The sequence below is a fragment of the Carlito syrichta genome, unplaced genomic scaffold (assembly GCF_000164805.1).
Source record: "Carlito syrichta isolate Samal-C Ts95f unplaced genomic scaffold, Tarsius_syrichta-2.0.1 Scaffold118224, whole genome shotgun sequence".
In the NCBI taxonomy this organism is placed as follows: domain Eukaryota; kingdom Metazoa; phylum Chordata; class Mammalia; order Primates; family Tarsiidae; genus Carlito; species Carlito syrichta.
Window position 1 is genome coordinate 9,777 of NW_007062320.1, and position 14,648 is coordinate 24,424.

At 52.3% G+C, this 14,648-nt stretch overlaps 1 protein-coding gene across 1 annotated transcript in view; it reads right to left on the minus strand.

Moving 5' to 3' along the window:
- LOC103249286 (RAB, member RAS oncogene family like 6) overlaps nucleotides 1-14,648 on the minus strand; it is a gene marked incomplete at its 3' end in the record, with an annotated part of 35,406 nt that overhangs the window by 9,753 nt on the left and 11,005 nt on the right. The window contains exon 4 of the mRNA XM_021707491.1: nucleotides 195-329. Within this exon, the coding sequence (XP_021563166.1) occupies nucleotides 195-329 (135 nt within the window). The remainder of the gene's footprint in view (nucleotides 1-194; nucleotides 330-14,648) is intronic.

Genomic DNA, 14,648 nt, shown 5'->3' on the forward strand with positions numbered 1-14,648 from the left:
GGAAGCACCATGCCCAGGCTTGCCCGCGGGCCTCCTTGTGTGCCGACCAGGGACCTCCTGCGGCCTCCACAGCCACAGCCTGAGACTCAGCCCGAATCTACGTCCCACAGCAGGGGAGACCCCAGACGGCTCGCTGAGCGCAGCCGGCCCGGGCATCGGCGCTCCGCGAGGGCCCTGGGCTGCCGGGGACTCACTCTTGTAGCTCCAGTGGATGCTGGTGACCTGGATCTCCTGAGTGGGGATGTACTCCTCCACAAACTTCCTGCCCTGCAGCCGGTGCCACAGCGCCGTCTTGCCCGTGTTCCTGTCACCCCGGATCACGATCTTCACTGGGTGAGGGGGGAGAGAGCAAGACAGTCAGCAGCAACCCCGACAGCCACTCAGAGCGGGCAGAGTCGACCTGCCCAAAGGGGAAGGTGCCCAAAGGGGAACCTGCCCAAAGGGGAAGGTGCTGAGAGGGCAGGTGCCAGCGGGTCCCGGGGTATGCATGCTGGCCACGGTGGGGACGGCGTCCCCAGGCACACAGGACACGGAGAGCAATGTCCCGACAGAGGCTTTTGCTTGGAGGACAGCAGGCTCCTCGAGCCAAACCCTGGCGATCCTCTGGGCCTGCCTGACTGCTGCCAAGCAGAGGCCGGAGGGTGGGCTCCCATGCCTGGCCCTTAACTCCTTTTTCCACAGCCCTGGTGTTTTTGGCCCAGTTTTTCAGAATGCTGGGCTCCTGGAGACCACGCAGGTGGGTACGGAATAAGACCTGAGTCCTAGTCACCCACATGACAAGTTCTTACAGGCAACCTGTGAGCTCTAGGCCAGGGCTGGAGAGGCCACTGCATGGGTTGTTTTGCGTGACGGTGAGGAGGTCAAGTGCAGGGTCAGAAAACATGGAAGGTGGCCTGGCATGGGGGCAGGTAGGGACAGACCTGTCACCAGATGGGGAGGAAGGACTGATAGCCTCTGGGGGTATGGAAGGGAGACCTGTCAAGAATGACAAGTTTCTGGCTCACAAAGCCACGCGGACAGCCACCCAGCACCAAGACAGTGGCCCGGGGACAAGGGAGCTTGAGGCGTTCAGAGCCAGGTGGACCGTGTGGCGGGCCCACCAGACAGCAGAAGGCGCTTCACAAGCGGGCCTTGGTGAACCACCCACGGCACGGGGGGCCAGGGAGGGGCCAGGCTCTGGGAGGCTCATCCTGCATCCTCTGTCCCCAGGGCACGTCACTGACGGTGGAGGCACCGCGCCCCCAAGACCTTAGGAGCCAGCTGGAGCTGTGGGGCCCGCTGCCCCGGCCCGGCCTTCCATCCCTGGGCCCTCCCAGCTTCTCAACCCGCCCGCTCCACTCCCTTCCCCCACCTAAGGTTCACAGCGCTTTTCCTCCATGAAACTCCCTCACGGACTCCTCACTCCACACCATCTCCCCTGAGGCCCTGAGATGCTGGCTGTCCTCTCAAACACTAAAGACTCCTCATCAGACTTGACGCCCCTCCACCGTGATGCCAGTGAGCACAGGGTGCCCTCATGGCCACAGGCAGACCACCACATGACTGGAGGAAGCCCAGGCGCTTTCCTGCTGAAGCCCAGCTCTAGACACCGACCTCGCTGTGCAGGGCACATGGACCCTGTCTCTCCCCCAGCGAAGACAAGGCGGACAGAGGCCACCCCAGGTGCTGCACCCAAGGCCCTCGGCCAAACCCAATAAGGCCCTACCTGTTGGCAGGACCGTGCTTCCCTGATGCACTGCACGGGGGGCACTCTTCGCCTGGTCACAGGACACGACCAGGAGGGCAACAGCCTCTGGCGCGCAGGACAGCGTGTCAGAGAAGGAATAGCAGCACCAGTCTCCTCCGCCAGGGCGGCCATGAGGGCAGCTCTGGGCTCCCGGGTCATTGGTGTTCGCCATGTTCTCTGACAGCAGCTAACTGGCTCTCAGAGGCTGTGGCAGGCCGGCATGTAGGAGCCCCTCACCAGAACCTCATGGTGAATGGGCCATCCAGCAGCTCAGAGACCTTAGTAACTGCCCTGGAGTTGCACAGCGTGGGGGGCTGCGGGCCTCCCTCAGACTCGGCCCGTCCTGCCTGTCCAAGGGCAATGTTCAGGCTGATCACTTCAGTTCTTTCTACTTTCTTTTTTTTTTTTTTTTTTTTTGGGTCAGAGTCTCACTCTGTCGCCCAGCCTGGAGTGCAGTGGAACACTCACGGCCACCGCAGCCGTGGGCTCAGGCGATCCTTCCACCTCAGCCTTCCAAGTAGCAGGTACCACAGGTGCACACCACCACGTCCGGCTCATTTTTTGATTTATTGTAGAGACGAGGTCTTGTCAGGTTGCACAGGCTGGTCTTGAACCTCTGGGCTCAGGCAATCCTCTTGCCTCGGCTCCCAAAGTGCTGGGATTACAGCTGTGAGCTAGTCACTACTTTTATTAACACAGTATGTAAACGTCTGGACTCTCTTTTTGGGGGTGAGGCTTCAACAACACCCAGGAGCAGAAAGACAACCGTCCCCCCTCCCACGCCCAGCACAGAACTGACCAGATCTCGTTGTTCCTGCTCTTTGTATTTTGAAAGCAAATTTACTTCTTTGATTTTGCAAAACTGGCACATGCTCTTTGCAAATAATTTAAATAAAGTATAGAAGTACAAAAACTAGTGGAAAAAAACCTCCAAACGCAAGAGCCAAAGCCTTGCCTTTGTTTCCGTCAGAAGCTTACCATTCCAATACCTGTGCCCAGATACAGGCAGCAACATTCAAATGGGATCACACGACCTGTGCTGCTTTTCAACAAAAGTGACTTTACTTGATAATTTAAACAAACAGTTCTTTACTGGATGACAGTAAAGCAAACTCTTTAAATTTAAGAACAAGGCCAAGCCGGGCTCGGTGGCTCAGCCTGCAATCCCGCGCCTTTGGGAGGCTGAGGTGAGTGGATTGCCTGAGTTCACGGGTTCGAGACCCGCCTGGGCAGCAAGACCTCATCTCTACAATAAATCAAAAAATCAGCCGGGCATGGTAGTGCATGCCTGTAATTCCAGCTACTTGGAAGGATGAGGTGGAAGGATCACTGGAGCCCAGCAGGTCGAGGCTGAGGTGGGCAGAAGTGGCCACTGCACTCCAGTCTGGGCGACAGAGTGAGACTCCAACTCAAAAAAAAAACAACAACAAAAAAAGAACAAGGCCAGGCTCGGTGGCTCAGCCTGTCATCCCACACCTTGGGAGGCCGAGGCGAGTGGACTGCCTGAGCCTGCGGGTTCAAGACCTGCCTGGGCAACTTGGCAAGACCTCATCTCTACAAAAAAATTTAAAAAATTAGCTGGGCATAGTAACGTGCGCCTGTAGTCCCAGCTACTTGGGAAGTTGAGGCGGAAGGATCGCCGAAGCCCAGCAGGTCGAGACTGAGGTGGGCAGGAGTGGCCACTGCACTCCAGTCTGGGCGATGGAGTGAGACTCCAACTCAAAAAATTAATAAATACAAATAAAAAAATAAATTAAAAAACATTAGAAAAACTGCTGAGAGGGTGAAGCCACTATTTTATTTTTTGAGTTGGAGTATCACTCAGTGGCCCAGGCTGGAGGGCAGTGCTAGGTTCACAGTCACTGCAGTCTCACCCTCCTGGGCTTGGGAGATCTTTCCACCTCAACCTCCCAAGGAGCTGGGACCACAGGCGCGTGCCACCATGCCTGGCTAATTTTTTAGTTTTTTGTAGAAACGAGGACTTGCTATGTTGCCCAGGCTGGTGCTGAAGCCCTGGACTCACACAATCCTCCTGCCTGGGCCTCCCCAGGTGCTGGGAGTGCACAGCTCCTGTCCTCCTTGAACTGGCCGCCACAGTCTGTGTTGTTCTACTATCCAAACGTGTCTGCTCTTGTGCTGGTCTAACAGACTTCAGCTCCCCCTCCCTGGTCCTGCCTCCTCAGATTCCCCCGGCGCTCCGCTCAGGCCCAACCTGCTCTTCGTCCTGAGCCAGCGCTCACCAGGACCCGTCCGGGACACGCCTGTCCAGACGCGCCCTCCTCGGCCTCGCAGCCCGCCCACGCCTCCCTGAGGGTCGCTTCTGCCTTCCTGAGCTCCGCTCTCCGGTGGGATCCGTCTGCTTCTCCGAAGGCATCTCCTTCTCGAAAGCCCGCGTCCTAGGCTGGCAGCTCTCACACTTCTCCAGGGAGCGCTGGTGGACACCCCCATCCCTCCTCGAACCACGCCTGCCTCCTCAGAGGAGCGGAGGACAGGTGCACTGTCGCCTGTCCGCCCCCGTCCTGGGCAGGAGTGCCCACTGCCATGCCCGCCGCCTCGCCTCCGGGGTCTGCACTAAGCAAGCTCCCTCCGTGGATCGCCGCCTCAGTCCCGCCTCCACTGGTGCTGCTCGGTGTGTTCTTTACGCGTCCTCTCTGGGGCAGCCTGACCGCGGTGACTGGGCTGGATGAGGCTGGGGCTCCCCGGCCTCCGGCCCCGGCCCACGCCTTTCCCTAAGGCGAGGCACACACCACGGGGTTCTTTCTCCATTGTGCTCCACATGTCAGTAAGGCAAATCCCTCGCGTCTCCCTGAAGAGAGCTGAGAGACCCTCATGCCTGAGTGTGAGTCTCCCCAGGGGAGGCGCTAGCCAGGCTGCCGCAGCCTCCGCCGTCCCCTATGGTCTCCCAAGATACCACACGAGGTTCCTGGGAGGGAGACAGCCCCACCCTGTGCAGGGGGTCCACGAGCCCCTTCTACCCAGGAGCCCACGTCTTCTAGTTTGAGTTAAATGTTTAACTCAAACCCACGTCCTCTAGTTAATGTTGAATGTTTCCTTGAATTAAAAACATTTTTGTGTGTGTGATTCATTGTAGAGACGAGGTCTCACCAAGTTGCCCAGGCTGGTCTCAAACCCACCGGGCTTGGGCATGCCTCTCGCCTCGGCCTCCCCAAGTGCTGGGATGACAGGCTGAGCCCGCACCTGGCCTGAAAAAACATCTGAATAGACCCTATTCTGCAGAGCCATTTTAGGTTCACAACACCGAGTGGAAGGCAGGGAGTGCCCAGCCCTCACGCGGCCCAGACACCCCACCATCCAGCCCCTGGGGTGCAGCTGCTCCGACCCACGGCCCATGCCAGTATGTCACGCTCGCCCAAAGCTCACAGTTCACATCAAGGGTCACGCTTGCAGGCACACGCTCCACGGGTCTGGACAAACATGCAATGACACACATCGGTCACAGGACCACCCAGAGCCGTTGGCGGCCCTGAGACCCCCATGCTCACCTCCGCAGCCTTCCCTCGTCACCTCGCCACAGCTCACCTCTCCCAGAACGTCACGCACCCCAACCCCACAGCGCGGTTTTCGGACGCGCTTGTGCGCTTAAGGTACTTCCCCCCTTTCCCTGCTGGACAGCTTTGCTCTTTTCAGTGCTGAGCAGTATTCCACCATGGGTGCACAGGGTTTGTCCACCCTCTCGCCTGCTCAGGGACATCCTGATGGCTCGCTTTCCTCGATTCTCGGTGATTCTCTTCTCTGTTTTCTTTCTGTACTCTCCTGTTTAGACCCTGGAACACCCATTTTCCACCTGCCAATTTGTTCTGAGATTTTCCCTTTCATTTCTCAAATCTTCTTTTGAAATTATACTTGCTTTCATTTTCTTTTTTTTTTTTCTGAGTTGGAGTCTCACTCCGTCACCCAGACTGGAGTGCAGTGGCCGCTCCCGGCCACCGCAGCCTCCACCTGCTGGGCTCCGGCGATCCTTCCGCCTCAGCCTTCCGAGTAGCTGGAACTCCAGGCACGCCCAGCTAGTTTTTGATTAGTTGTAGAGATGAGATCTTGCCAAGCTGCCCAGGCGGGTCTCGAACCCGCAGGCTCGGGTAATCCACTCACCTCGGCCTCCCAAAGTGCTGGGATTACAGGCTGAGCCACCGAGCCCGGCCTCATTTTCTTAATTTTAAGACCTCGTATCTCCTCCCGAATATTTCTCTGTACCGACTCACATTCTCATTCCATGGCTGTTTTTTGTGCCTTTCTTAGCTTTGGGGAGGCAGGTTCTTCTGTCTTCTTGACCTTCTTTCTAGCCTCTACATCCTGTTAGCTCGAACCTCTTTTTACTTTTTGTTTTTTGAATTGGAGTCACATTCTGTCGCCCAGGCTGGAGTGCAGCGACACACTCACGGCCACCCCAGCATCGACCCGCTGGGCTCAGGCGATCCTTCTGCCTCAGCCTTCCAAGTAGCCAGAACCACAGGTGCACACTACCATGCCTGCTATTTATTTATTTACTTATTGTAGAGATGAGGTCTAGTCAAGCTGCCCGGGCTGGTCTTGAACCTGCAGGCTCAGACAATCCACTCGCCTTGGCCTCCCAAAGTGCTGAGATGACAGGCTGAGCCACCGAGCCCGGCTGTCTTTTAATTCTTTAATCACATCAAACATTCCGGCCTCAGAGTCTGTGAGTGCTAAGTCCAGAAGCTGAGGTCTTCACAGGCCAGAGTCTCATGCTGGCTGTACCTGCTGGTCCCACTTGGTGTCTGTCCCATGCATTTCTGATTTCTCAACAGCAGCTCAAGTTTCTGGGAGCCTTATCCCTGGGGCCTCTCGGGGGTACAGGCTGAAGTCGAATTCATCAGGAAGTGGCTGTGACGTGTCTGCCAGCTACCTGGAATGCTACCAGCCAAGAACACCGCAAGCCAATTCTCTCTTTGAGATGTCTTGGGCCACATGGATGACTCTGAGAGCAAGCCCAGCAGAGGGCACAACCTCAGCACCTGGTTTCCCACAAAGCCAGCACCTTGGAAGCCTCTGCTTGAGTGCTAGCTCCCCACCCTCACTGCCATCCCAGTGGCCAACACCCGTCCCTGCCGCTGTCTAACCTTGTTCCTAAGAATGGTGGAATGAACAGCTACATACCCTTCGCCCACACTCAAGAACTCTATGATGTATTGGTGGTGTTCTAGGGTTTTATTTAAATTTTTTTGTCTTGTTGAGTCTCACTGTTGCCCATGCTGGAGTTCAGTGGCAGGCTCCCGGCCACCGCAGCCTCAACCGGCTGGGTTCAGATGATCCTTCCACCTTAGCCCTCCAAGCAGCTGGAACTACAAGCTCGAGCCATCACACTCGGCTAATTTTTTTTTTTGAGTTGGAGTTTCACTCCATTGCCCAGGCTAGAGTGTAGCAGCACACTCATGGCTGCCCTAGCATCAACCTGCTAGGCTCTGGCGATCCTTCTGCCTCACCCTTCCAAGTAGCCAGAACTAGAGGCACACGCTACCATGCCTGGCTAATTTTTGATTTACTGTAGAGATGAGGTCTCACCAAGTTGCTCAGCTAGTCTTGAACTCGCAGACTCAGGCAACCTACTCGCCTCGGCCTCCCAAAGTGCTGGGATGACAGGCCAAGCCACCGAGCCCAGCCTAATTTTTGGATTTACTGTAGAGACGAGGTCTTGCCAGGTTACCCAGGTTGGTCTCAAGTCCCTGAATCAGGCAATCCTCTTGCCTCCGCCTCTCAAAGTGCTGGGACTACAGGCGTGAGCCACTGCGACTGGCTTTTTTGAACTTTTATGTCAATTTCACCCCTAAGGACAGAAAAAGCACTGCCTCCCCAGAGTTATTTCTTATCCTGTGCCGGTTTTCCATACTCCAAGGAGTGCTTCTTACATGTCATACTCCACATGGGTTTTGGTAGATACCCTTTGACAGATGAAAGGAGTTCCTTTCTACTCCTAGGTAAGTGTTTGGGAGCTTTGTGAAGGGTGTTGAATCTCATCAGTTTTTTGTGTGTTTGTACCTACTGAGATTATAAACTTTTTTAGTCTTTTAACCTGCTAGTAATTCATACATGTTCTCTGTCAAACAATCCTTGCATTCCCAGGGCACCCCTACCTGGTGCCAATACAGTAATTTATTATAATGATCATTTTAATAGCTTTCTAGACTCGATCTATAGTCATGATGAGAATGGATGGCTGCCATCCTCTTTTGGAATGTTCTTGTCTGGTCTGAGGCCACAGTTTACAAGCCCTGAAGCTGAGCAGCCTTCCAGCTGTCTACAGGGTCTGAGGCTCTCTGGATGAAGGACAAAATCGATTCCAATCTTGTATTTCTTACGGAGTCAGTTTTAGTAGGTCATTCTCTAGGACATTGCTCATTCTAAGTTTTCAACTACTTGGCAAAGTTACTCATAACATTCTTTTTTTTTTTTTGAGTTGGAGTCTCACTCTGTCGCCCAGACTGGAGTGCAGTGGCCGCTCCCGGGCATCGCAGCCTCGATCTGCTGGGCTCCGGCAATCCTTCCGCCTCAGCCTTCCAAGTAGCTGGAACTACAGACACGTGCTACCACGCCCAACTGATTTTTGATTTATTGTAGAGATGAGGTCTCGCCAAGTTGCCCAGGCGGGTCTCGAACCTGTGGGCTCAGGCAATCCACTCAACTCAGCCTCCCAAAGGCGCAGGATTACAGGCTGAGCCACTGAGCCCGGCTACTCATAACATTCTTACATTTTAAAAAATTTGGTATTTGTAGATGTGTGCTCTTTATAAATCATAAAACTTGAGTCACCTTTTTGTTAATCTTCCCAGGGATTTGTCCACTTTATTAGCCACTTACACATATACGCCCCTGTGTGTTTTGCTGAATACCTCAATCAATTATTTAATTTTAATTTTTGAATAGAGATGAGGCCCAACTATGTTGCCCAGGTTGGTCCAGAACTCGAGGGCTCGAGCAATCCTCCTGCCTCAGCCTTCCAAAGTGCCGGGAACAGGAGTGAGCCACTATGCCTGGCCAGATTCTTTCTTAAATCATCTGTTTCTGTTTTTTACTTTGATATGTCCTTCCTTCTACTTTCTTAGTGTTTATTCTATTGTTTTCGATCCTAGGTTTTAAATTGTATCCTTAGGTCAATGACTCCTACATGTTATGTGAGCCATTCATTATTGCTTAGTTACAACATTTCCTAATTTCCATATGATTTCTTTACTGACATGTAACATTTAAAAGTATCTTTCAGATAAACAAAAAAAGTTGAGCATGGTGGCATGTGTCTGTAGTCCTGCAGTCCCATATATCTGGGAGGCTGAGGCAGGAGGTCTTACTATGTGAGACCCTCATCTCCTAACAGAAAAGCAGTCTGTGATCTTTCTGTTATCGATTCAGTTTTACCCAGTGTAGTCACAGAACGGCCCTTCTGATATATATTCTCAGGTGTCTGCTCAGACTGCTGATTCTTGCGAACGTGCCTTGGTCTGCGAGGGGTGAGGCACAGACAGACACTTGACTTCTTCTGAGTCTGTGGCAAGCCGGTGAGCCGTCTAGGTCCTGCCATTTCTTTGACCCTGAAGGGCATCAAGTGTGAGGTTGCTGTAGCTACAGTGGGGATGACCACAGCCCAGCAGCTTTCATACGGTTCAACCATTCAACGCCATTATGCTCTGGCTACATCTCTTATACACCGAATACCCAGATTAAAGGGGAAAAGATCACATGCCTCGTGTTCTCCCTCTGGCCAGCAAGTCCCCTTGCCTCCTGCTGCCGTGACTGCTGCTGAGTGGAGGTGTCCCACCCCCACGCTATTTCGGGGCTTTTGTTTTCTGCTCGGTTTCCTTTCCCCTCCCTCAGCCTTTTCATCGTCTACTGAGTTTTTTAGAAGTATGTTTCTTCGTGTCTGGTATTTATTTGGAAGACAGGGAATCTATTTCCATTTTTTTTTTTAATTGGAGTCTCACTCTGTTGCCCAGGATGAAGTGCAGCGGCATACTCACGGCCACCCCAGCGTCGACCTGCTGGGTTCCAGTGAATCTTCCGCCTCAGCCTTCCATGTAGTCGGAACTACAGGTGCACGCTATCATGCCCGGCTAATTTTTGATCAATTGTAGAGACGCGGTCTTGCCAAGTTGCCCGGGCTGGTCTCAAACCCACGAACTCAGGTAACCCAGCTGCCTCAGCCTCCCAAAGTGCTATGATGACAGGCTAAGCCACCAAGCCTGGGCTATTTCCATTCTTCAAATGGCAGCTCTCTTAATGTTGACACTTGCTGCAGTAGAGTCTACAGTTCACAGGGTTCTCCACCTCACTCCTAATGACACCAAGCGAGGCCTACAGGCTCTGCTACTCCTGGTTCCGTCATGCCCAGCGCTCGGTCTCTTCCTTCCTTAGATCACATCACCAGTGATTAGGACAACAAGGCAACCTGGATGTCACCACGTATCTGCCACTTTCTTTGCTTCCTTTGCTTTCTGAATCCCATGTCTACCCTTTGAGCTCAGCTGCCACCTCTCTAGAGCACATCCTTCAGCACTGACCTCTGCAAGACTGCACAGCAGCCACCGATCTTAGGCCCAGACGAGGTTTAGTCACACTTGCTCTTGCACTGCTGCCCACAGGCAGAGACATCGGTCTGGCACCACCCTCCCCGGCCTCCGGCCTGCTGTGGCTAGTCCCCGGTTCCCTGGGTGTCCCCTGAAAGCAGTCTTTTTGCTCTGGTTGCAGTGAAGATGTTTTTTTTTTTTTACTTTGATGTTCTGAAAATTTCCAATGATGTGTCTAGCTGTGGATGCCTTTTCAACTCTGGACACTTGTACTTCTCGGGGTCTTACATAGTTCATGAATTCTGGAAAATACTGTCTTCACGTCTTCAAATACTGCTTCCTCTCCCTTCTCGCTACCCCAGCCCTCGAGGCTAGTGTGAGGCATGTGCTGGGGTCTCCTAGAAGACCACACACCTCTTCTCAACTAAGCACCTGTGCTGCCTCACCTGTCTCCTGGGTCTTCAAATTTTAACGACCACGTTTCTTGTTTCTAGACATTCTCATTCTCTTTGGTTCTTTTTCAGGCACGACTTGTCTGTTCATAGTCTTTTTTATGAGTTAACTTTTATTTATAATTGGCACATAATAACTGACATACTTACAGGCACAGTATTTCACGCTGCTGAGGTGCTGTCAGCAGGGCATAGTCTTGATACAGTCTCGGCTTTTACATCTTTATTTTAACATATGTTTGTTTTCTATTCTCTTTCCTTGAGAATGAAAAATCATACTTTCTCTCCCTTGAAATGAAATGTACTGTAATTAGAAGAAACCCTGTAATATCAGAATAAAATAATTTGGCTTCACCATTTAAAAAATGTAACTAGCCTCTACTTTTAAGTTACAAAGTCAAATCAGTCTCAGAACCTTAGATGCTGGAAGAAGCCAAACGAGTGTTTCACCTGGAAAACCTTAAGATTCATCCAAGAGATACGGAGAAGCCCACTCCCTTGGAAGCAGGTGGTAAGCATGCAGTGCTACTCAACAGGTGTTGGAGTTCTATTTCTGTTCCACAGTTTTCCTTTGGAAGACACAATGCAGAACACACAGGCTCCGTGAGAGGTTTTCCTCACCCTGATTCTATCAACTCACCCACGTTCCCCAAGCTTCCTGCAAAATAGGGAATCACTGTCTTGTATTTCACATCCAAAAGAGCGTACAACTTAGCAGATGCACAGACTAGGCCCTCTTCCTCTCTGGTCCATGGTGGAAGCCCAACAGCCATCTGCAAGGTCTACCACAAAAAGCCTGAGAGCCCAGGCCCCCCTATTCTCACCCACAGTCAGAGTTAGCCAAGAAGCTCCCCCTCAGGACCCACCAGAGGCTTCCCATCCACTAAGAACAGAAGTCAGAGGCCTTCCCATGGCCTGGAAGGCCCTATTTCACCCTCACCTCTGCGGAGCCCCTCCCGTGCCTGACTATACTCCACGCCCACCATGCCCTCACCATCAGGACACACTTGCCTGAGGGTCTTTTCACCTCCCTCAGCCAGACCCTCTAAATAAGCCATAATCTCTTCCCTGCCTGAACACATCCAACCCTCTTACTGGGCTCTATTTGCTTTCCCTGACACTTAACCTGTGGACACACTACACTTTTACTTCTCTTTGGGGGGTGGGGGTGGTGTTGAGGTCTCACTGTGTCCCCCAGGCTGGAGTGCAGTGGTACGATCACAGCTCACCACAGCATCGACCTCCTGGGCTGAGGCGATCCTTCTGCCTCAGCTTCCCAAGGACTACAGGTGCATGCCACTATGCCTGGCAAATTTTTAAATTGTTTTGTAGATACGGGATCTTGCTGTGTTGCCCAGGCTAGTCTAGAATGCCTGGGCTCAAGCAATCCTGCCCCAGGCCCCCAAAGCGCTGGGATGACAGGCTTGAGCCACAGAGCGCAAGCAACATTCACTTCTTTATTATGTTGAGTGTTAGTTACTGTGGGTCTTCCACCCACACTAGAATGTAAACTTTCCAAGGGGAGATATGTTTGTCTGCTGTTTTTTTCCCCTGATGAACATGCAATATTTGCTAAAAGAACGATAAAGAAAAAAAACCTATGAAGAACAATGTGGCACATCATTGCCAGCAAAGGTTTAGAAATTTGAAAATCAGCCCTCCTGGGGCAGATCAAATAGTTTGGTAAACACAGCTATTTATTTCCTAAAGGAAAAACTGTTTTACCCTGAAATCAACATCATTTTGAAAGTTTTGTGTTTTTAAAAAATCTTTTCAAGCACAGTTTACTTAGAAAGTAAATGAGAGAGAGGGAGAAAGAGAATGCTCTTTTTTATTTAAGGGCTAGGCGTGGTGGCTCATTCCAGTATTCCCAGCACTTTGCAATTTGCCACTGCACTCCAGTCTGGGTGACAGAGGAAGATCCTGAGTCAAGAAAAAAAAAAGGCCTTGTTTTTCTATTTTTAGTATGGCAATAGAATCTTGCTTTGTTTCCCAGGCTGGTTTTGAACTCTTGGCATCATGTGATCCTCCCTCCTTGGCCTCCCAAAGTGTTGGGATTATAGGCGTGAGCCATCATGGCCAGCCTCAAAAAGTCCTTAGTGAGGCAGTGTCTAGTTCCCATTTCTAAATTTACAGTGAGATCTACCAGGAAAGGATTCTGTCCCAATGTCCTGAGCAAAGACAATACTAGAGTCTCTAAGAAGGGTGTCCTGCATCCAGGAGACCTGTCCACATTAACTTCTGCTCAGACACAGCTGCCACATTGTGTCCAATCACAGCAGAAGGGGCAGATCAGCTCAAGTAACATTCCTTTTTCCAGTCTGTGTGTAAATGACTTCCAGTTGGGAATGTGGTCCAAGGTCTAATTTAGGTTTGAGTCTACATTTGATGGGTATCCTGGGACTCTGCACCTGTGCCAAGATCACTTCCTGTAAATGTAAAAGAACATGACTTCTCTGGCCCCAAAGGGTAACCTTCTGTAAGAGATAAATTCAGAGAGATAACTTGGAAATCAAAAACAGTTTTTTTGAGTTGGAGTTTCACTCCCAGGCTGAGCCTGAGACCACGGGTTCGAGACCAGCCTGGGCAACTTGGCGAGACCTCATCTCTACAATAATGCAAAAAATTAGCTGGGCATGGTGGTGCATGCCTGTAGTTCCACCTACTTGGAAGGCTGAGGCGGAAGGACCACCTGAGCCCAGCAGGTTGAGGTTGTGGTGGCCAGGAGCATGCCACTACCCTCCGGCCTGGGTGATAGAGTGAGACTCCAACTCAAAAAATAAAAATGAAATCTGCACAAAGGTCAGCCGGGCACAGTGGCTCACACCTGTAATCCCAGCACTTTGGGAGGCGGAGGCAAGAGGACTGCCTAAACCCACGGGTTTGAATCAGGCTGGGCAACTTGGCGAGACCTCGGCTATACAATACATCAAAAACTTAGCTGGGCACAGTGGCACGTGTCTGTGGTTCCAGCTACTTGGAAGGCTGAGACAGAGGGATCACTGAGCCCAGCGGGTCCAGGCTGCAGTGGCCATGAGGGTGCCACTGCACTCCAGCCTGGATGACAGAGAATCTGCTTCAAAAAGAAAAACCATCTGCACCAAAGTCTAGTAGTAGCTCTTTTTTTTTTTTTGAGTTGGAGTCTCACTCCATCGCCCAGGTTGGAGGACAGTGGCACGCTCACGGCCACTCCAGCGTAGACCTGCTGGGCTCAGGTGAGCCCTCTGCCTCAGCCTTCCAAGTAGCCAGAACTACAGGCGCGCGCTACCACGCCCGGCTAATTTTTTTATTGTAGAGATGAGGTCTCGCCAAATTGCCCAGGCTGGTTGTGAACTCCTGGGGGGTTCAGGCAGTCCTCTTGCCTCCACCTCCCTAAGTGCTAGGATTATATGATCATGGAACTAACATGGAGACCAAAAGGCTCCCCTTAAAGTGAGCAAAAAACTGGATTGGGGGGGTCTTAGGCCCTCAGCAACATACGGAAACAATGTCACATAAAAGTCTTTCAATACTGCTAGGAAAGGGACCCAAGACGGAAAAACCAAAGAGGTCAAGAGGAAAATTTACATAATTTATAACAAAGGAACGCAGCTGTCCTGGGAGCTCGGGCATCTGCGGTAACTCTCCCCCCTCCCCGACAGGCAGGCGCGGCTCACGGTGGCCTGTGCTTTCTGGAGCTTTTCTAAATCTGTCCCTTACACATGCTGCCTTGAAAAAACAAAACGGCGAGCGTATGTGGCGTCGCCGGTATTCTGCCTTCAAACTCGGCACCAAGTCAACACAGAAAGGCACAGGGCTCCAAGCCCGGGAACGACGGGCCCGCAGCCCTCCAGGTGGGCGCGCAAGCCCTGGCGCTGGACCACCGCCCGCGCTCGCCAGCCCCCTGCGCGCCTCGCCGTTACGTAACAGCCGCTCGGGCGCGAGAACACGGGTCAAGCC